The sequence below is a fragment of the Pseudophryne corroboree genome, chromosome 8 (genome assembly GCF_028390025.1).
Source record: "Pseudophryne corroboree isolate aPseCor3 chromosome 8, aPseCor3.hap2, whole genome shotgun sequence".
Classification (NCBI taxonomy): Eukaryota; Metazoa; Chordata; class Amphibia; order Anura; family Myobatrachidae; genus Pseudophryne; species Pseudophryne corroboree.
Window position 1 is genome coordinate 122,999,753 of NC_086451.1, and position 22,193 is coordinate 123,021,945.

Sequence of the window (22,193 nt, forward strand, 5' to 3'; positions counted from 1 at the left end):
CCAGCGTCTCTGCAGCCTGTGTAGAGAAAATGGCGCTGAGCTGTGTGAGCTGACTAAGCTCCGCCCCCGCATGGCGCGCTTCAGTCCCGCTTTTTTAAACTAAATATTTATACTGGCGGGCGTTAGGACAGTGCCTCTGCCAGTTTATTTAGAGGTTTATATGCTGCCCAGGGCGCTCCCCCGCGCGACCTGCACCCTGTAGTGCTGCTGTGTGTGGGAGCATGGCGCGCAGCGTGCGATCGCTGTGCGGTACCTCAGAAGCCGTCACTGAAGTCTTCTTTGCTTCTTCTACTAACCTGTCTTCTGACTTCTGGCTCTGTAAGTGGGGTGACGGCCGGCTCTGGGAGCGAGCATCTAGGCATACCTAGCGATCAAACCCTCAGGAGCTAATGGTGTCCTGTAGCCAAGAAGCAGAGCCTTTAAACTCACTAGAATTAGGTCATACTTCTCTCCCCTAAGTTCCACGAAGCAGGGAGACTGTTGCCAGCAGTTCTCCCTGAAAATAAAAAACCTAACATAAGTCTTTTCCGAGAAACTCAGTAGAGCTCCTCAGAGTGCATCCAGTCTCACTTGGCACAATTCTAAACTGGAGTCTGGAGGACGGGCATAGAGGGAGTAGCCAGTTCACACCCTTTCAAAGTCTTAAAGTGCCCATGTCTCCTGCGGATCTCATCTATACCCCATGGTTCTTATGGTGACCCCAGCATCCTCTAGGACGTATGAGAAATCATATTTTTATGGACAAGCACATGGATTTGCCTGTTAAGTTGGTGATGACTGCTGGGTTACAGACATGGGGGTCTATTCATGAAGCAGTAAAAAGAAAGGAGAAGTGAGCTTATGGAGAAGTTGCCCATGGCAACCAATCAGCTGCTCCGTACAATTGTGTAGTATGCAAATTTAAATTGTTACTTTAATGCTGACTGGTTGCCATGGGCAACTTCTAAACTTACTTACTTCTCCACCCTTTTCACTGCTTCATGAACAGACCCCATGATCCCTATCCATTGGCAGGAGTTGTGCAGATCACAAAAGAGCCGGGTTCCTTGGATTGAGCAGGTGTGTGATTTTGAAGCAACTTACAAAAGTGATCCTCATTATGTGGGACATGAATATTTAACTAGGTGGAGAGTGCATTCCCTATCTTACAGGAGGGCGCATAGGGCCTTATTCTGAGTTACACACAGAAGTGACTATTGGTGGCCATCAATCTGTGACTTTATGCAGATGCTACTACAAAATTCTTCCATTGTAGTAACATACATGCAGTCTAATGTGCAAGGACTGAGATGACTACTTTTAGCATCCGTGCATGCAGTAATAATTATTGTTGTGGCCTTATATGCCACCATTGGTCACACCATGGAACCTTGCACCGGCCCTACTTCTGGTGCAGTTTCCCTATCTGACTATGGTCTCCTATGCCTGCACTGACATGCTGGCTACACTCCCAGAAAACACCCACTGAAAGGACCATTGATGCATGCAAGAACACCTATCATGTTTCCACAACATTTCTGATAGCATCTGTCTCCATCACTTTAGCATCTTCCTGCATACACTCTGTAATGCATGCGCCTTACAGTCTTTCAAAATTTTCACGCATGCGCAGTTGCAAATAATCCCTCAACTACATTAACATCATGCGGGTCAGCTCTGAAACATTTTCTTACTACAAAAGAATTTGCTTTGTCTGACACCTCTGAGGTTCAGGACATTGTTTAATGTGGGGCACTATCCAGATGTATTTATGTAGAAAAGGAAGAATAATTGTAGCTAATAAAAACCTATTATCCACACAATATTAGCACATGTACAGTGTCCACATGTACCCACACTCTCATGAGTCATTATACATGTTGTCGACTGCTAATGATTTTGGTAGCTAGCCGTTCTTGGGCTGAGGTGCACAGTAACCATACCTATAACTCAGTTTTGGGACCGCCTTGGGCTACAGTGAAGAGACGAGGAACTGTCACTTATACTGTAGTTGCAGGCTACTACAGTATATATTTTGTGTTCACAGAGAACTACAGTTAGTGAAAATGAACAATAGGCAGGCAACTTACAGGTGAGTATAATGGTGCCAATATTTATCAGAGATGGCCACTGCGTGTTGCGGGGGAAGGGAGGGGCAGGCAACTTTCACTTTTCCTCACCCTCTGGTACAAAACTGAATTGCATTGAGAACGGCATCATAACCAGGGAGGACTGACCAACTGGCAATGGCCAATGGCCTGATGGGCCGCCCGGCCTAAAAGCCTGGCTGAGCCGCCCTGCTCGGCCGCACAGCACACAGATAGATGGGGCTGGCTGAGCAGCTTGACCTCCCAGCCCCCAGTTGACTGACATACAAGAGAGGCGGCATGCCACAAGACCAGTACCATGGAACTTGCAGCACACCCCTGCGAGATGTGACCACTGCCCCATGGGGTGAGGACATGCCCCCTTTTCATGCCCATGCAGAATAGCATGCCAGGACTGTTTTAGAATTCAGTCCATCCCTGATCATAACACCCCAACGGGAGTGTTTTAAGAGAGAAGAGGGCCCCCATGCAGCCTCCGTTACTGGCTCTCTTCTCTCTGGTGAGCAGACTATAGCATTATGTGACCATAGCATAATGCAAGGGAGAGCAGACTCTAGTATTATGGGGGTTCCTTGTTCCTGGGGACATCTTCAGTGTGCATGTGCAAATCATTTGGAAATGTCCACCGTGGCCATTTTCCAAGTCATTTTTGTCTGCAGTGCAATATGTGGGTGCAGGTTGTGCGGTGTGGATCCCCCTGGACCCAGGGGCCCATGTACACCGAACACCTTGCACCCATTATAGAAATGCCTATACCCCCCGAAGTAACCATAGCTCAAATTAATCAAGATTCTAAAGAAGATGTAACTAGCTGTAGTTATTTACCATCATCTTATTTACAGCAACCGAAGGACAGAATGGAGTCAGCATGAGACCATTTCTGACATGACTGTGAGTCCTTAATGGTGCATGACTCTAGCTGTACTGAGGGCAAAGGGTGATCTACCCACTACTTGGAAGGTATACCCAATAGAGTAGTCACTCAGTGAAACATTATGTAAGTATTAACAATAATCAAATAAATAATCTGTTTTAAATAGATGGTCATTGAATTAACTAAGGTCATAAATCTGCTGAAATCACTTTGATTATTGACCCTCAAGAAGAAACCGTATACATTTTATTATAGCATGTAGAGCATTTATTTTAGCACAAAGAATATGTTGCTGTTGCACTGATATATAGTACCTTACCTGCATAGCTCATGTAGTTATTATATGGTGTGTTGACAAATGTTTGAAAGCCACAAGTGTCATTTCCTGGCCCAGGAACAGGATCTCCACATGTTTTATGCTTCGGGGATGGGTTGGTATCACGACAGAGATCTCCTGTTTCATAGGAAGGATCTGTTTCCATACAAGGGTCACTACAGGATAAAACCTCTGAGATGCCACGAAAGACATGGTAGAGTCCCAGACTGTGCCCAATCTCATGGATCATAGTATGTGTGTGGCCAGGGACTCCAAAAAATGACGGATTCATAACAATGCCACCTATAATGGAAAACATGCAATAAAATGATTCCAGTAGGACCAAATCTAGCATGTGTGCATATTTATGTGAAGGAAGATTGATTAAAAAGATACCACGTGCTAAATACTCTAGCTAAAAGATTACATCAAGAATCAAATCATTAGAAATATATATAAGAATAGCAAACAAGCAGCTGTTACAAGGTAATCCACTCCTTCATAGAAAAATTTAGTTCATTAATGAATAGAGCCAATGTATGTATATTTATAAAAATACAAATATTGATTGTCATTTCACAAAATGAAAAATAATATTGAACACAAGAAAATAAAGTTTAACTCAAACGTAATACCCAGATCATTAAACAGCAATAATCAATAATGAATAATATCTCAACGCACGTAAAAAAAACTTAAACTAATATCAGTATGAGACAACTTCATCAGAGAGAAATGACTAATATTATGCTTGTAAATGCTTATATAGTGTAACTTTCCAGTGCTCCAGCTTTACGGTACTCCACAGCACCTGGAAAGTTGATACTTGGAAATATTACCAAGAGCTTGGAATTCAAATGTTCATTTAGAATTAGCTGAGATCCCAGCAAGTGTGACTTGTCCTCTGGTATGCTGCAGCTTCCAAGCTCGGGTGGAAATGAGACGGGTGAAATGAAGAGTGCTTTGTTTTATTTGTCTTAGCTCGCAATGCAGGTCCAGACCTGAAATCTCCCTGGTCAGCCAAACTTTATAAAGGTCTCCCTGGTCAGCCAAACTTTATAACGATCTTGATAAAGTTTCCAGTCGTAGACTAAACGGATTGATGTGGCTTTATGTGAAGTAAGTCTAAACTATCAAATACATTTTCTGAATATAAAACTTTTTTAGATGATAATTTACACTGAAAGTTTAAATCTAGCATAGCCACTGCAGAAGACTAATAGCCAATATGTTACATTTATCCATCAAATGATAATTTGCAATCTGTTTTAATTTTCTAAACAAAACCATAATTGCTACTACACCAACTGAGTTAAGGCGCTCTCTATAAAAAGTGACCAATCTGACCTGCTACCGATTTTAATTTTATTGAATGGTAAATTGATTTTGTCTCTAAGAAGTGGTCTACCTTCAGGTGATTTAAGATGATTGGGTGTAGTATGTTATGCCGGCAATTGGAATCCCGGCGTTCAGCATACCGGTGCCGGGATCCCGACTGCCGGCATGCAGGCAGTGGGGCGAGCGCAAATGAGCCCCTTGCGAGCACAGTGGCGCGCTATGTGCACCACGCTATTTATTCTTTCATCAAGAGTGTCGTGGACATCCCAAGAGGGAGAATAGTTGTCAGTATGCCGGCTGTCGAGAATCCGGCGTCAGTATAGTGAGCGCCGGGATCTCGACAGCCGGCATATCAAATGCGTCCCAGATAATTAGCTTGTACACACTCAACTACATATTCTACTAAGCAGAATATTTAATAGCACAGGAAGACACTACAAAGTATTAGCAAGAAACCATATACAAGCCTTGCTATAACTGAAATTGGTAGGTGGGGTATTTGTACTGGTATTCTCCATGTGTATGTAACTGCCTGCCACTACTGTGGGTTACCATAAAATGTTCTCAATTATATGCTCTTTAATAATGTTAAAAAGATTTCTAATTTCTGGAAATGATTGATAAGAGCTATGAAGCAAGTGTCCGATACAAAGCCCGTCAACTTCATAGTTGCACACTCATGGGTTGATGTACGGATCAAGCTGTGAAGAGTGGATAAGTAGACCAATGGAGAAGTTGCCCATAGAAACCAATCATCTTCGAGGTTGCAATTATTATATGAAGACTATATAATGATAGGGAGCTGAATTGTTACTATGGGCAACTCCTCCACTGGTTCACTTCTTGATATATGAACCCTTCAATGTGCTGAACACACAACAACATTATAAGTGCCAGGCACTCGATCATACCATTTATCAAACAGAAATTAGCTCCATCTGTAGCTTGAGTTAACTGGGTTATTTTCTCAAATTGAAACTAACATTACTTCATTCCAGCAGACATTCCTTTTAAATTGTGGATTAGCTCATTTTGTAATAGTAAAATACTACATTTAAAAAATGTAACAAATACCAAGTACGTAGACAGTTTTAGTGATTTAGTACAACATACCAAGATGTGTGAGAACCTCCTTGTCCCACGGCCATGTGGCTACCCCAGCCAGCTCCTCTTCCGATGAGTTTGCGAAGAATATGTTGAGCTGCGTTGACCCAGTCACATTTAGCCGATGTTTTAGCTCATTCAAATCTAAGTAAGCTCTGTAACATAAACATAGTGTGATTTAGTGACCTTCTCAATAGAAATTAATTTATCAATGTGTCAGTGATAATGATAATCAAATGTATAATCTAACTCTTTTAAAAGTTTGTTCATTGACCTTAAGTAAGGTCATCATTATCATTACTTAAATGATCACATCAAAGGAATTACAAATGCTAACATCAAACATCTTTCAGCTGACCCAAATCCAGAGAAGCTTCTACCACCAACCAGCTCCCATTAATTTTAAAATACAAGGTCACAATTCAAAAATGAGCTGGCGGGCAATAACATTGAAGGAACCATGGGACAGATTTATTAAGCCTGGAGAAGGCATAAAGAAGTGATAAAGCGGTGATAAGTGCAGGTTGATAGCACGCCAGCCAGTCAGCTCATAAATGTCAATTTACATATTTGATCTGATTGGCAGGTGCGTTATCACCTTGCACTTATCACTGCTTTATCATTTCTTTACGTCTTCTCCAGGCATAATACATCTGCCCCAAAATTAGTCAAATTTACTGGAGGCGTTACAATAGAGGAACTTGGTGGAGAATAACCAAAATATGGATTCCTGTACAAACTATTATTAAATACAAATGAACAAACTAATTTCTGCCCCCAACTTGTGTTCTGCGTCACTGACCAGTTGGCAATATATATCTGCATTTAACACAAAAAAATGACATGTACAAAGGTTTCACATGTAGTAAATGTAAATTCAATGCCCCTTTTGATGTTTAAAGAAAAACAACTGTATTTGATGGGTTAAGAAACATAGAAACATAGAATTTGTCGGCAGATAAGAACCAGTTGGCCCATCTAGTCTGCCCCTTTTTTTTTTTTTTTTTTTTATATTATTTTTTATCACTAACCTTATTTGATCCTTATTTCTTTGTAAGGATATCCTTATGTCTATCCCATGCATGTTTAAATTGCTCTACTGTCTTAGCCTCTACCACCTCTGATGGGAGGCTATTCCACTTGTCCACTACCCTTTCTGTGAAATAATTTTTCCGCAAATTTCCCCTGAACCTCCCCCCCTCCAGTCTCAGTGCATGTCCTCGTGTCCTATTGCTTCTCTTCATTTGGAGAATGTTTCCCTCCTGGACTTTGTTAAAACCCTTCATATATTTGAAAGTTTCTATCATGTCCCCCCTTTCCCTTCTCTGCTCCAAACTATACATATTGAGAGTTACTGAATAGGGTGGTTCTAAAGTGGTTCTAAAGTGGTACTGAAGGAGTTTTAAGCAATATTTCAGTACAGTAAATGTCCTTAACAAAGGGAAAATAAAGATATTATTAAGTAGCTCACCATTAACAATAAAATGTAATGATACGAGTCCATCAGCAAAGAGTCATTACTATGGGGGTAATTCCAAGTTGATTGCAGCAGGATTTTTTTTTAGCAATTGGACAAAACCATGTGCACTGCAGGGGAGGCAGATGTAATATGTGCAGAGAGAGTTAGATTTGGGTGGGTTATTTTGTTTCTGTGCAGGGTAAATACTGGCTGCTTTATTTTTACACTGCAAATTAGATTGCATATTGAACACACCCCACCCAAATCTAACTCTCTCTGCACATGTTATATATGCCTCCCCTGCAGTGCACATGGTTTTGCCCAATTGCTAACAAAAATCCTGCTGCGATCAACTTGGAATTACCCCCTATGTCTTTATAGTCTAATGATAAAAGCCATGTTTTCTGACTAGGGGTAAACATGCACCTTTGTTATGTATGTAATTTTGAATAAACATGGTAACCATCTGGGAATTGGTGGATCAGCACCTGCTGAACTAATTATTATCTAAAACACTAAAAAATTACTGTAGGATACAAAACAAACAAATTTGTACAACACACTGCTAGCATCTACCTCCACAGGCATATATTCTACAACACTCCTCCATTAGACAAGAAATACAATAATGAAACAGTTATATTCAAAAGTTTCACATTATGAATAATTTAGACTAGAAATTGAGTCTTTGAGGAGTTCTCTGTTGCCTTTAAGGATAAGGTTGTAAAACCATAGGACATACTGTAAGAATATGTAAAGCAGCTTACTTTGAACACTCTGAGACTTCCTCAAATACAGTAAAAGTTTCACAATCTCACGGGACAGCTGGTATAATAGCTAGGGTTTCTGGAGCTACATCTTGTCCAATATACATTTCTGGAGAAAGAAGATGAGGCCATACAACCTGAATTAAGAATTTGGGCTCTTGAATTAATTTGGAACTTATGTCTACGATGTACCTCCCTTGAGCATAAAGATATTTATCTGATGAGGACCCCAAAAGCCTCCTCCAACATCAACAGTAAATTTTAAGGGATTAGCCCTTCAAACTATTTTTAATGGTTGCCATGTATGTATAATCTCAATAACCTTGTGCTAACAGCTTCTGACATACAGCAACATTACTATTTGGTGTTTGATACATCTTTTTGAATTGTATGTTATGAAATTCTTTACGTAGACAGAAGTCATAATGAGATCTCAGGTTCCACCTGAGAAACATCATTGTTGGAGTTTGCCATTGTAGCACATTCAGCATTTAAACAAATAAAGAATTGTCAATTGATTATTATTATGATGATGATTATTATTATTATTATTATTATTATCATCCTATATTTATATGGCGCCATAAGGGTTCCTAAGTGCCCAATTACAGAGTACATAAACAAAATAATCAAAACAGGAAAATAATGACTTACAGTTGAAGACAATATAGGACAAGTACAGGGTAAAATAAAATAGCTCAACCAGTACATGCAGTCTACCCGTTATATCATTACACCATTCTTCTGCCACCATCCATGGTAACTGAAGGGCCACAGGTACCCAAACATTTTATCACAATTGTGTAGTCTCAGCAACACTGACTACCATGCAGTTAGTGGATCTCCACTTGCTTCTAGCAACATATATATATAAAATCAGTACTGTGCAAAGGTTATAGGCAGGTGTGGAAAAAAATGCTGCAAAGTATGAATGCTTTAAAACATTGTGTTAATAGTTTATTTTTATCAATACCCAAAATGCAAAGTAAACAAACAGAGTAGAAATCTACATCTAATCAATATTAAGGGATTTTGTAGGATAATAGTAAGGTTTTTTAAAGATTTTTTTAATTTTAAGATTAACCAATCATACCCAACATGTGATAATGATCCTCATTTTCATATGTAGGTTCAAACACAGTAATTATCGGAGCAGAAATAATACAATACAATACTTTATTTGTCATTAACAAGACAGTCATGAAATGTCAATTAAATTAACATATGAGCACCCTGTTCAGTGGAACAAGCAATAAACATATTTCATTTTAAAATTAACCCTGTTCCTTTTGTCCATTTAGCAAATGAAGTTGTTGGAAAAAAAAACTATTAAGAATATGCTTAGTGTGCACACGTACACTCCTAAAACATTTTTGGGATGGCAGTCTTTCGAAGACCAAGTAATTTGGATGACTACGTTCAGCTAATATGCATCTGGCTCTTCTTAGCACTACAAATAGCTATGTAGGAGGCTTAAAACTGGGCTAGGAGCAGACAAACTCTGCTACAAAGCTGAGGTTGTGGAAAACCGTTTCATGTCACAGGTCATACACCATGGCAAGACTGAGCACAGCAACAAGGCACAAGGTAGTCATACTGCATAAGCAAAGTCTCTGTCAGGCAAAGATTTCAAAGCAGACTGGGGTTTCAAGATGTGCTGTTCAAGCTCTTTTGAAGAAGCACAAAGAAACAGTCATTTTTGAAGACCATAGACACAATGGTTGGCCAAGGAAAACAGTGCATCAGATGAAAGACACATCATGTGTGTAAGAAATCAGTAGATATCCATCAGTGTCATTAGCTCAGAAATGGCAGAAACCAAAGGCACCCAGGTACACCCATCTACTGTTTGGAGAAGACTGGTCAGAAGTGGTCTTCATGGAAGACTTGTAGCCAAAAAGCCATACCTCTGACATGGAAACAAGGCCAAGTGACTTAACTATGCATGAAAACATAGGAACTGGATTGCAGAAAAAGGGTAACAGTTGCTCTGGACTAATGAGTCAAAATTTTAAATATTTGTCAGTTTGTTCACAAATGGGCTGGAGAGCTGTACAATAATGAATGTCTGCAGACAACAGTGAAGCATAGTAGAGGTTCATTGCAAGTTTGGGGCAGCATTTCAGCAAATGGTGTTTGGGATTCGGTCAGGATTAATGGTGTCCTCAATGCTGAGAAATATAAGATCTCAATGTCACTCAATGTCACGCTACAGGGTATACAGATGTGTCCTCATACAACTAGCCTCAATAAGCCAAGTGGCACCTCTGGTGTGAGTGAACCACTGTGAGCAGTGTAACATCTTATTCATGTCTTTTTGCTCAAATGTGCATTTTAGTTGCAGTCAAATGCAACAAAACCACTTCTCAAGATTGCACTAATTAATGTGCTATGCAGCATTTGCATATCAATGTGTGACTGATTCTAAATTTGTTGCATCACATTGAAATTAAGATCCACAGTAAAGAGAAAAAAATGCTCGGAGCATGCAGAGTCGCACAGGAACTGGTGTGCTGAGAAGGGATATTGATGCAGTAATAGTGTATGAGGATACAGCTCCTATTCCATACAGTGAGCCATCACATGCCAACTTGATAGGTAAAGTAGACATGAGTCAAAGTGTATGAGGACCTTGTTCAATGTGATCAGTCTCTTTAAAGGCTATTCCACAACTACTGTAGTATATATTCCCATGGTATTCTCCTCTGTAAGAGGATATTAGCAGAAGCTGATATTTGCGGGAAAAATCTGTCATAATAATTCGCAAGGACTAGATAAGATCTCAGCTGGGCCACTGACTGTGGGCATGGTGCTCGCAGTACTGCCTCAAATATGTCTTGGTACTTGAGAAGGTCTTTTCATCAATTACATAACCACAATACGGAATTTCTTCTTTAAAGAACCAACATTTATCTTGACTAGCTATCAGCCAATATTCATGTAATCTTATGAGTACACTTTTAAAGATTGTTAAAAAAGTAATATTTTCCTGTAACAATAATCTTCTCAAAATAACAATGAGTACCCGGTAATCCCTGTAACACTTGATCCATGCCTCTTTGCCAAATTTCTGGAGCTGAAGGTATTCCAAAAACAAGAAAGTTGTACAGAAATAAACCTTTGTGGTTTGATTGTTAAATAATCATTTTATGCATCTTCAATCTCCATTTGTAAATAATCTTGTTAAATCTATTTTTGTAAAACTGCCTACTCCAGACAGTACTACAAAGATATCTCCAATCTTTGGCAATAGATATTGTACTGTGTGCCGTACTGGATTATTTGTTGATTTAAAGTCATATGTGGTTGTTTCCCATATGTGAAAGTTCCCTACTTTAACTTTAATAGTGGCACTTCAGGTGTGGCCCATTCTCTCCCCACAGGTAAGAAAAATCCTAAATCTTCCTGTTTCCTCAGCTCTAACTCAACCCATGTTTAACTAGCATATGGTGCTGATCGAATATTGTTACATTTAAAAATTACATTCATTAAAATGCTGTCTTCCATTCCTTTCAGTGTTCCTATCTATTTTAAAAATGGGCATTCCATCAGTTAACACTTAACTCGTCGGAGATGTATCAAACCTTGGGTAGGGATAAAGTACCAAGCAATCAACTTCTAACTGCCATTTTTTACATATAGCCTGTAAAATGGTAGTTAGATGCTGACTGGTTGGTACTTTACTCTCCCCACTTCATTCTTCTCCAATGTTTGATACATATCCCGCCAATCTCTTAATGGCATCAGAATTTGATTTTGTAGACTTTGAAAACTGCAATGTTTTAATAGACTGCAAGTAAACTTGATTTTTTTTTTTTGCCACCAACAGCCAAGCAATGATGATCTGCCATTTTTGTAAAACATACAGTATCCTGCCAGACAAGGGAGTACACATGCTGGGAACAGTATTCACTCTAAACAGAGTGTATCCTAAAGAAGAATTCTAACTTAAACCAACTGTCACCTGATAAGGGACAGCAATACACACTGGAAGCCTTTTGTTTCTAAAATACACCCCTGAGGAAGTCGCTTTACATGAAACATATTGGGTGATTAATGCAAATGTGACCAAAAACTGTTTTAACTTGCTTTTGGAGTGATCACAGCCCAGAATGTAATACACAGAAGCTGATCGGTTGTATGTTTTGAGTGAACTCTGGTGTGAGAAACAAAATAAAGAACTTGTCTCATCCCTCCATCTTCAGATCAGTTATGCAGAAATCTACATGAAATTCTCACCTCAAATAGGAGAACTAAAATGTTAATGAATTTTTATGAAACAATTAACTTTATTAAACAATAAGTATTTACTATATATACTTATCAAGGGACCCAGGCCATGCACTCTCTAATGGTTAGCCAAACCTCGTGGAGACTGGCCACACCTCTACACATGGTCAGGTCCCTTCCTGACCCAGTCCCACACTGGAGAGCCATAATGTTTTAGTTTAATGTGATGATTACTGATGGAAATATGGTTGCTTAATAAGGAGTTGGTCCATTGATAGTTTTTAGATAACCATCTCCATTCTTTTTCATTTTCAGAAATACTGTACTTTCACTTTTACATTGGGTTTTATGAAAATAAAATCTTTATGCATTTACTAATGATTATGGGTACAAATTATTCATTATAATATTGGCAAATTTTCTAAAACGTTTTTGCTGGTGAGTTTTACTTATGTTAACAAACTGCACAAACAGTATGTCGTTGCCTCATCGCAGAGCTGACAGTTTCTAGTCACTAATGTTATTTGCATCACAATAAAGTTCTAGTTTTTCTACATATGTTGCCCACTTTTCTACAGAGCCACTGATGGCCGATACTACACACATATATCCTTACATTTTTATGGACTATTAATCACTGAGGGGAAGTCCTCCTACTGTACATACACTGTATGTTTAAGTAATACCTAATTTGTTTCTATTAGTCCTTATTCTTCCGTGTCATTTCTTGTTCTACCCATCATCCCTGTTGATAATGGTTTAGTTAAATATTTTGAACTACCAACACTTATAGCATGAGAAATATGTGCCGCACTGCATTCATTGGTGTTACAAGATTTTTAGGTTCAGGTCCTCCCATGCTTCTATGTACTGAGTTTTATCTCAGTTTTATGACTGTCTGATAGGTTCTATGTACTCTGTTGCTTCTAAGGGTGAGATGTATTGTTAATAGCAGTTTTCTTGCAAAAAGTATCACTTTTTTATTGTGGCAATCATTTTTTTACAATATGAAATTCTGAAATTGTTTATAAAATACTTTTGTTTATTACATTTTAATCACTTTTGCTATAGATGTTTATTGTGGTCTTTTCTTTTGCTGAGGCCATTTTACAACATTTTTACTTACAGTATCGCTGAAAATACACTTTTAAAATTTGAATTCACTTTGATACATTTTGGGTGAAAGACCCAACTGTATAAAAAGTGAATTAAAATTTGAAAGCGCATCACAAAGATTCAAGGGTGGGATGAGAAAAGATACCTATCCCCATGTATATTTTCCTGAAACTCTACCCAACTCGACATCAAAAGATGGAGAAACTAAAGTAATCATAATCCAAAATGTCTAATGTGCTTAATACATTAGAAAACTGTAATTTATAAAAAAATAAAATGCAACATTTGGAGATATTTCATAGTTTGAACTCTTTCCAGTTTAAGAATGTCTATACTTAGCTTGACTGTTACCTGGCGAAAGATACCAATTATTGTACCATTATTATTTGTATTCACAATATTGTATTAGTTATATTCACAACAATATTTCTATATTCTTGATTGCTTTCACTTATGCTGTTGCATATTGTTTCTCAAAATACAAAAATACAAAATGATGCCCACCATACTCAAAACATTGAATAAAAGCAATATAAATAATGCAGTCACAAAGCCAATTGCGCTCACAGTTCTGCTGCAGTGCAATTAATGCAATGTAACTAAATAATAAACAAATAAAGAAAAGCAAAAGCAAAATATACTTAGGGTTGTAACCCATCTAATTGCTCTGGACAGTCTGGCAAAGCAGGACATCTGGTGTTCAAATTCACAGCTGGCTCCCATTCTCTGCTCCATCCATGTCCTCCCCTTCTCAGTCCCACTTCCCACTTCTCAATCTCACCTACACCTGGTCTGTACTAAGCCTTGGAGAGAGAGAAAGTGAAGAGATATAGGGGTATATTCAATTGAAGTCGAAAACCGCCGTCTGTCGAAAAGACGGCAGTTTTCGACTTTTAGGTCGGAAGGGGTTCCAACCTATTCAATATTTTCGACAAGTTGAAAAATTCGACTTGTCGAAAAGCACGTGGATCGGCGTAATAGCTGCCGCTCCACGTGCTTGTGTCGAAAACGGAGCCAAAACCGACAGGTTTTGGCCCCCTTTTTGACCATCTCAGTCCGACATCAAAAGATGTTGGACTGAGATGCGGACCCAGAGGAGGAGAGGGGGGAGAGCCACATGGAGATGGGGGACTGCCGCGGGCAGCCAGAGGAGATCAGCGCTACAGCACAGCGCTGCAAGCAGGATGACACACACCCGCACCGTTCACGACAGTGTCCACCCGGCTCCAGCAAGCTTGCTGGAGCCGGGTGGACACTGCCGTGAGGTCGGGCAGCTGTGTGACATCCTGCTGCAGCGCTACTGTAGCGCTGATCTCCTCTGGCTGCTGGCGGCTGTCCCCGCGGCTCGCCCCCCCCCCCCCCCCCTCTCCTCCTCTGCGTCCCTCATCTTAATTCGACTTGAAAAAGTAGAATTAAGATGAGATTTGAATAGGGGTTGTAGGATCCATTCCGACAAATACATGTCGGAATGGATCCGACTTTAATTGAATATACCCCATAAAGTACCAGCCAGTCAGCTCCTGTCCCTTTTCGAACCCAGCCTGTTACATGACAGTTAGGAGCCGATTGGCTGGTATTTTATCTCTCTCCATTTTATCACTATGTTACTACTTGGGTCACGAGTTCAAATCCCAAACAAGGCTCTATCTTTGTGGAATTATATGTACTCCTCATGTTTCTGTAGGTTTCCTCTGATACTCTGTATTCCTCACAGAACTCAAAGTCGAAAATGGTAGGGTATAATGGAGCAAGATCTGAGGTAAATGACAAATATTCTCTGCTGCACAATTAGTGACATAATATAAACAATAACAATAGTTTGTTAGTTAATCTTAACTTTAAAAATATAAATTGGCCAATGTTTTCCAGAAAAAGGAGTGACTACCTGCGGGCTGCGGCACAACCTAATATGCACATAACAACAGCTTGGAGTGCGGTGAACTTTAGCTGGGTAGTAAACAACGGAATTGTGATTTTCAGTTGTAATATAGTTTTAAGATTATAAGCAGTTATATTTGTCATTATAAAGAACCAGATGGTATTAATATGCTGCCTATAGTGCACATTACAACCTTGGTCTTATATGATTTATGATTTTGACGATAAACAAAATATGTGGCAAGATCATAAATCAGTTAACCATGAACCTGAAATGTTAAATATTTGTCACATTTGTGCAAGACCAGAACACTTCCTGAGCATCATTATTTTTACAACACGTATTTATACAACACTCGGGAGAATAGATGGCGTCACGGATGACTCTTTCATTGGACAGTGTGCCGCAAATCTTCGCATCTCCTCCACAGCCTGGGACTCAATGATGTAAAAACAGTTTTTATGTGTATGGCCATGCCTTACATTATTTTAAGATGGTGTATGACACATAAAGTGCAAAAACTATTACAACACTCTATATTATTTACATTTTCAAAGAGTGTACTGTTTATTAATCTTTATTTATTCACAGCATCAATTGAATTAAAATCAATACAGGAACATAGGTGCTATTTATTCATCTGCTACAATAATACAGTTCTAACTGCCATTTATCATAGTAATAGAAAATCTGTTATCACCACAATGGGTTGGGTATGACATGTCATCATAATGTCGACATGTTCATAATATTAATATTGACCATTCATCATGTCGACAGTAATGAAATTCTGAAAAATATAATGCCGACATTTCATTCTGGCAGCCCAGCAGTGACTTGCCCGCACCTGGTCCAGGTCTCGGAGGTCATGTGACTGTCACTTCTGGATCAGACCTCCAATCCCCCGGCATTACAATTAGAGATGAGCGCCTGAAATTTTTCGGGTTTTGTGTTTTGGTTTTGGGTTCGGTTCCGCGGCCGTGTTTTGGGTTCGAACGCGTTTTGGCAAAACCTCACCGAATTATTTTTGTCGGATTCGGGTGTGTTTTGGATTCGGGTGTTTTTTTCCAAAAACACTAAAAAACAGCTTAAATCATAGAATTTGGGGGTCATTTTGATCCCAAAGTATTATTAACCTCAAAAACCATAATTTACACTCATTTTCAGTCTATTCTGAATACCTCACACCTCACAATATTATTTTTAGTCCTAAAATTTGCACCGAGGTCGCTGTGTGAGTAAGATAAGCGACCCTAGTGGCCGACACAAACACCGGGCCCATCTAGGAGTGGCACTGCAGTGTCACGCAGGATGTCCCTTCCAAAAAACCCTCCCCAAACAGCACATGACGCAAAGAAAAAAAGAGGCGCAATGAGGTAGCTGTGTGAGTAAGATTAGCGACCCTAGTGGCCGACACAAACACCGGGCCCATCTAGGAGTGGCACTGCAGTGTCACGCAGGATGGCCCTTCCAAAAAACCCTCCCCAAACAGCACATGACGCAAAGAAAAAAAGAGGCGCAATGAGGTAGCTGACTGTGTGAGTAAGATTAGCGACCCTAGTGGCCGACACAAACACCGGGCCCATCTAGGAGTGGCACTGCAGTGTCACGCAGGATGGCCCTTCCAAAAAACCCTCCCCAAACAGCACATGACGCAAAGAAAAAAAGAGGCGCAATGAGGTAGCTGACTGTGTGAGTAAGATTAGCTACCCTAGTGGCCGACACAAACACCGGGCCCATCTAGGAGTGGCACTGCAGTGTCACGCAGGATGTCCCTTCCAAAAAACCCTCCCCAAACAGCACATGACGCAAAGAAAAAAAGAGGCGCAATGAGGTAGCTGTGTGAGTAAGATTAGCGACCCTAGTGGCCGACACAAACACCGGGCCCATCTAGGAGTGGCACTGCAGTGTCACGCAGGATGTCCCTTCCAAAAAACCCTCCCCAAACAGCACATGACGCAAAGAAAAAAAGAGGCGCAATGAGGTAGCTGACTGTGTGAGTAAGATTAGCGACCCTAGTGGCCGACACAAACACCGGGCCCATTTAGGAGTGGCACTGCAGTGTCACGCAGGATGTCCCTTCCAAAAAACCCTCCCCAATCAGCACATGATGCAAAGAAAAAGAAAAGAAAAAAGAGGTGCAAGATGGAATTATCCTTGGGCCCTCCCACCCACCCTTATGTTGTATAAACAAAACAGGACATGCACACTTTAACCAACCCATCATTTCAGTGACAGGGTCTGCCACACGACTGTGACTGATATGACGGGTTGGTTTGGACCCCCCCCAAAAAAGAAGCAATTAATCTCTCCTTGCACAAACTGGCTCTACAGAGGCAAGATGTCCACCTCATCTTCACCATCCGATATATCACCGTGTACATCCCCCTCCTCACAGATTATCAATTCGTCCCCACTGGAATCCACCATCTCAGCTCCCTGTGTACTTTGTGGAGGCAATTGCTGCTGGTCAATGTCTCCGCGGAGGAATTGATTATAATTCATTTTAATGAACATCATCTTCTCCACATTTTCTGGATGTAACCTCGTACGCCGATTGCTGACAAGGTGAGCGGCGGCACTAAACACTCTTTCGGAGTACACACTTGTGGGAGGGCAACTTAGGTAGAATAAAGCCAGTTTGTGCAAGGGCCTCCAAATTGCCTCTTTTTCCTGCCAGTATAAGTACGGACTGTGTGACGTGCCTACTTGGATGCGGTCACTCATATAATCCTCCACCATTCTATCAATGTTGAGAGAATCATATGCAGTGACAGTAGACGACATGTCCGTAATCGTTGTCAGGTCCTTCAGTCCGGACCAGATGTCAGCATCAGCAGTCGCTCCAGACTGCCCTGCATCACCGCCAGCGGGTGGGCTCGGAATTCTGAGCCTTTTCCTCGCACCCCCAGTTGCGGGAGAATGTGAAGGAGGAGATGTTGACAGGTCGCGTTCCGCTTGACTTGACAATTTTGTCACCAGCAGGTCTTTCAACCCCAGCAGACCTGTGTCTGCCGGAAAGAGAGATCCAAGGTAGGCTTTAAATCTAGGATCGAGCACGGTGGCCAAAATGTAGTGCTCTGATTTCAACAGATTGACCACCCGTGAATCCTTGTTAAGCGAATTAAGGGCTGCATCCACAAGTCCCACATGCCTAGCGGAATCGCTCCCTTTTAGCTCCTTCTTCAATGCCTCCAGCGTCTTCTGCAAAAGCCTGATGAGGGGAATGACCTGACTCAGGCTGGCAGTGTCTGAACTGACTTCACGTGTGGCAAGTTCAAAGGGCATCAGAACCTTGCACAACGTTGAAATCATTCTCCACTGCACTTGAGACAGGTGCATTCCATCTCCTATATCGTGCTCAATTGTATAGGCTTGAATGGCCTTTTGCTGCTCCTCCAACCTCTGAAGCATATAGAGGGTTGAATTCCACCTCGTTACCACTTCTTGCTTCAGATGATGGCAGGGCAGGTTCAGTAGTTTTTGGTGGTGCTCCAGTCTTCTGTACGTGGTGCCTGTACGCCGAAAGTGTCCCGCAATTTTTCTGGCCACCGACAGCATCTCTTGCATGCCCCTGTCGTTTTTTAAAAAATTCTGCACCACCAAATTCAAGGTATGTGCAAAACATGGGACGTGCTGGAATTTGCCCATATTTAATGCACACACAATATTGCTGGCGTTGTCCGATGCCACAAATCCACAGGAGAGTCCAATTGGGGTAAGCCATTCCGCGATGATCTTCCTCAGTTGCCGTAAGAGGTTTTCAGCTGTGTGCGTATTCTGGAAAGCGGTGATACAAAGCGTAGCCTGCCTAGGAAAGAGTTGGCGTTTGCGAGATGCTGCTACTGGTGCCGCCGCTGCTGTTCTTGCGGCGGGAGTCCATACATCTACCCAGTGGGCTGTCACAGTCATATAGTCCTGACCCTGCCCTGCTCCACTTGTCCACATGTCCGTGGTTAAGTGGACATTGGGTACAACTGCATTTTTTAGGAGACTGGTGAGTCTTTTTCTGACGTCCGTGTACATTCTCGGTATCGCCTGCCTAGAGAAGTGGAACCTAGATGGTATTTGGTAACGGGGGCACACTGCCTCAATAAATTGTCTAGTTCCCTGTGAACTAACGGCGGATACCGGACGCACGTCTAACACCAACATAGTTGTCAAGGACTCAGTTATCCGCTTTGCAGTAGGATGACTGCTGTGATATTTCATCTTCCTCGCAAAGGACTGTTGAACAGTCAATTGCTTACTGGAAGTAGTACAAGTGGGCTTACGACTTCCCCTCTGGGATGACCATCGACTCCCAGCGGCAACAACAGCAGCGCCAGCAGCAGTAGGCGTTACACGCAAGGATGCATCGGAGGAATCCCAGGCAGGAGAGGACTCGTCAGACTTGCCAGTGACATGGCCTGCAGGACTATTGGCATTCCTGGGGAAGGAGGAAATTGACACTGAGGGAGTTGGTGGGGTGGTTTGCGTGAGCTTGGTTACAAGAGGAAGGGATTTACTGGTCAGTGGACTGCTTCCGCTGTCACCCAAAGTTTTTGAACTTGTCACTGACTTATTATGAATGCGCTGCAGGTGACGTATAAGGGAGGATGTTCCGAGGTGGTTAACGTCCTTACCCCTACTTATTACAGCTTGACAAAGGGAACACACGGCTTGACACCTGTTGTCCGCATTTCTGGTGAAATACCTCCACACCGAAGAGCTGATTTTTTTGGTATTTTCACCTGGCATGTCAACGGCCATATTCCTCCCACGGACAACAGGTGTCTCCCCGGGTGCCTGACTTAAACAAACCACCTCACCATCAGAATCCTCCTGGTCAATTTCCTCCCCAGCGCCAGCAACACCCATATCCTCCTCATCCTGGTGTACTTCAACACTGACATCTTCAATCTGACTATCAGGAACTGGACTGCGGGTGCTCCTTCCAGCACTTGCAGGGGGCGTGCAAATGGTGGAAGGCGCATGCTCTTCACGTCCAGTGTTGGGAAGGTCAGGCATCGCAACCGACACAATTGGACTCTCCTTGTGGATTTGGGATTTCAAAGAACGCACAGTTCTTTGCGGTGCTTTTGCCAGCTTGAGTCTTTTCAGTTTTCTAGCGAGAGGCTGAGTGCTTCCATCCTCATGTGAAGCTGAACCACTAGCCATGAACATAGGCCAGGGCCTCAGCCGTTCCTTGCCACTCCGTGTGGTAAATGGCATATTGGCAAGTTTACGCTTCTCCTCCGACAATTTTATTTTAGGTTTTGGAGTCCTTTTTTTACTGATATTTGGTGTTTTGGTTTTGACATGCTCTGTACTATGCCATTGGGCATCGGCCTTGGCAGACGACGTTGCTGGCATTTCATCGTCTCGGACATGACTAGTGGCAGCAGCTTCAGCACGAGGTGGAAGTGGATCTTGATCTTTCCCTAATTTTGGAACCTCAACATTTTTGTTCTCCATATTTTAATAGGCACAACTAAAAGGCACCTCAGGTAAACAATGCAGATGGATGGATTGGATACTAGTATACAATTATGGACGGGCTGCCGAGTGCCGACACAGAGGTAGCCACAGCCGTGAACTACCGCACTGTACTGTGTCTGCTGCTAATATATAGACTGGTTGATAAAGAGATAGTATACTCGTAACTAGTATGTATGTATAAAGAAAGAAAAAAAAACCACGGTTAGGTCACTGGTATATACAATTATGGACGGGCTGCCGAGTGCCGACACAGAGGTAGCCACAGCCGTGAACTACCGCACTGTACTGTGTCTGCTGCTAATATATAGACTGGTTGATAAAGAGATAGTATACTCGTAACTAGTATGTATGTATAAAGAAAGAAAAAAAAACCACGGTTAGGTCACTGGTATATACAATTATGGACGGGCTGCCGAGTGCCGACACAGAGGTAGCCACAGCCGTGAACTACCGCACTGTACTGTGTCTGCTGCTAATATATAGACTGGTTGATAAAGAGATAGTATACTCGTAACTAGTATGTATGTATAAAGAAAGAAAAAAAAACCACGGTTAGGTCACTGGTATATACAATTATGGACGGGCTGCCGAGTGCCGACACAGAGGTAGCCACAGCCGTGAACTACCGCACTGTACTGTGTCTGCTGCTAATATATAGACTGGTTGATAAAGAGATAGTATACTCGTAACTAGTATGTATGTATAAAGAAAGAAAAAAAAACCACGGTTAGGTCACTGGTATATACAATTATGGACGGGCTGCCGAGTGCCGACACAGAGGTAGCCACAGCCGTGAACTACCGCACTGTACTGTGTCTGCTGCTAATATATAGACTGGTTGATAAAGAGATAGTATACTCGTAACTAGTATGTATGTATAAAGAAAGAAAGAAAAACCACGGTTAGGTGGTATATACAATTATGGACGGGCTGCCGAGTGCCGACACAGAGGTAGCCACAGCCGTGAACTACCGCACTGTACTGTGTCTGCTGCTAATATATAGACTGGTTGATAAAGAGATAGTATACTCGTAACTAGTATGTATGTATAAAGAAAGAAAAAAAAACCACGGTTAGGTCACTGGTATATACAATTATGGACGGGCTGCCGAGTGCCGACACAGAGGTAACCACAGCCGTGAACTACCGCACTGTACACTGGTTGATAAAGAGATAGTAGTATACTCGTAACAACTAGTATGACGACGGTATAAAGAATGAAAAAAAAACCACGGTTAGGTGGTATATAATACAATTATGGTTGGACGGACTGCCTGCCGAGTGCCGACACAGAGGTAGCCACAGCCGTGAACTACCGCACTGTACACTGGTTGATAAAGAGATAGTAGTATACTCGTAACAACTAGTATGACGACGGTATAAAGAATGAAAAAAAAAACACGGTTAGGTGGTATATAATACAATTATGGTTGGACGGACTGCCTGCCGAGTGCCGACACAGAGGTAGCCACAGCCGTGAACTACCGCACTGTACACTGGTTGATAAAGAGATAGTAGTATACTCGTAACAGCTAGTATGAC

General features: G+C 41.5%; 1 protein-coding gene across 1 annotated transcript in view; it reads right to left on the reverse strand.

The window, feature by feature from the left end:
* Nucleotides 1-22,193, reverse strand: part of PAPPA (pappalysin 1) — a 630,246-nt gene that overhangs the window by 404,850 nt on the left and 203,203 nt on the right. The window contains exons 3-4 of the mRNA XM_063936909.1: nt 5,729-5,874; nt 3,281-3,580 (exon numbers count right to left, since the gene is read on the reverse strand). Of these exons, the coding sequence (XP_063792979.1) occupies nt 3,281-3,580; nt 5,729-5,874 (446 nt within the window). The remainder of the gene's footprint in view (nt 1-3,280; nt 3,581-5,728; nt 5,875-22,193) is intronic.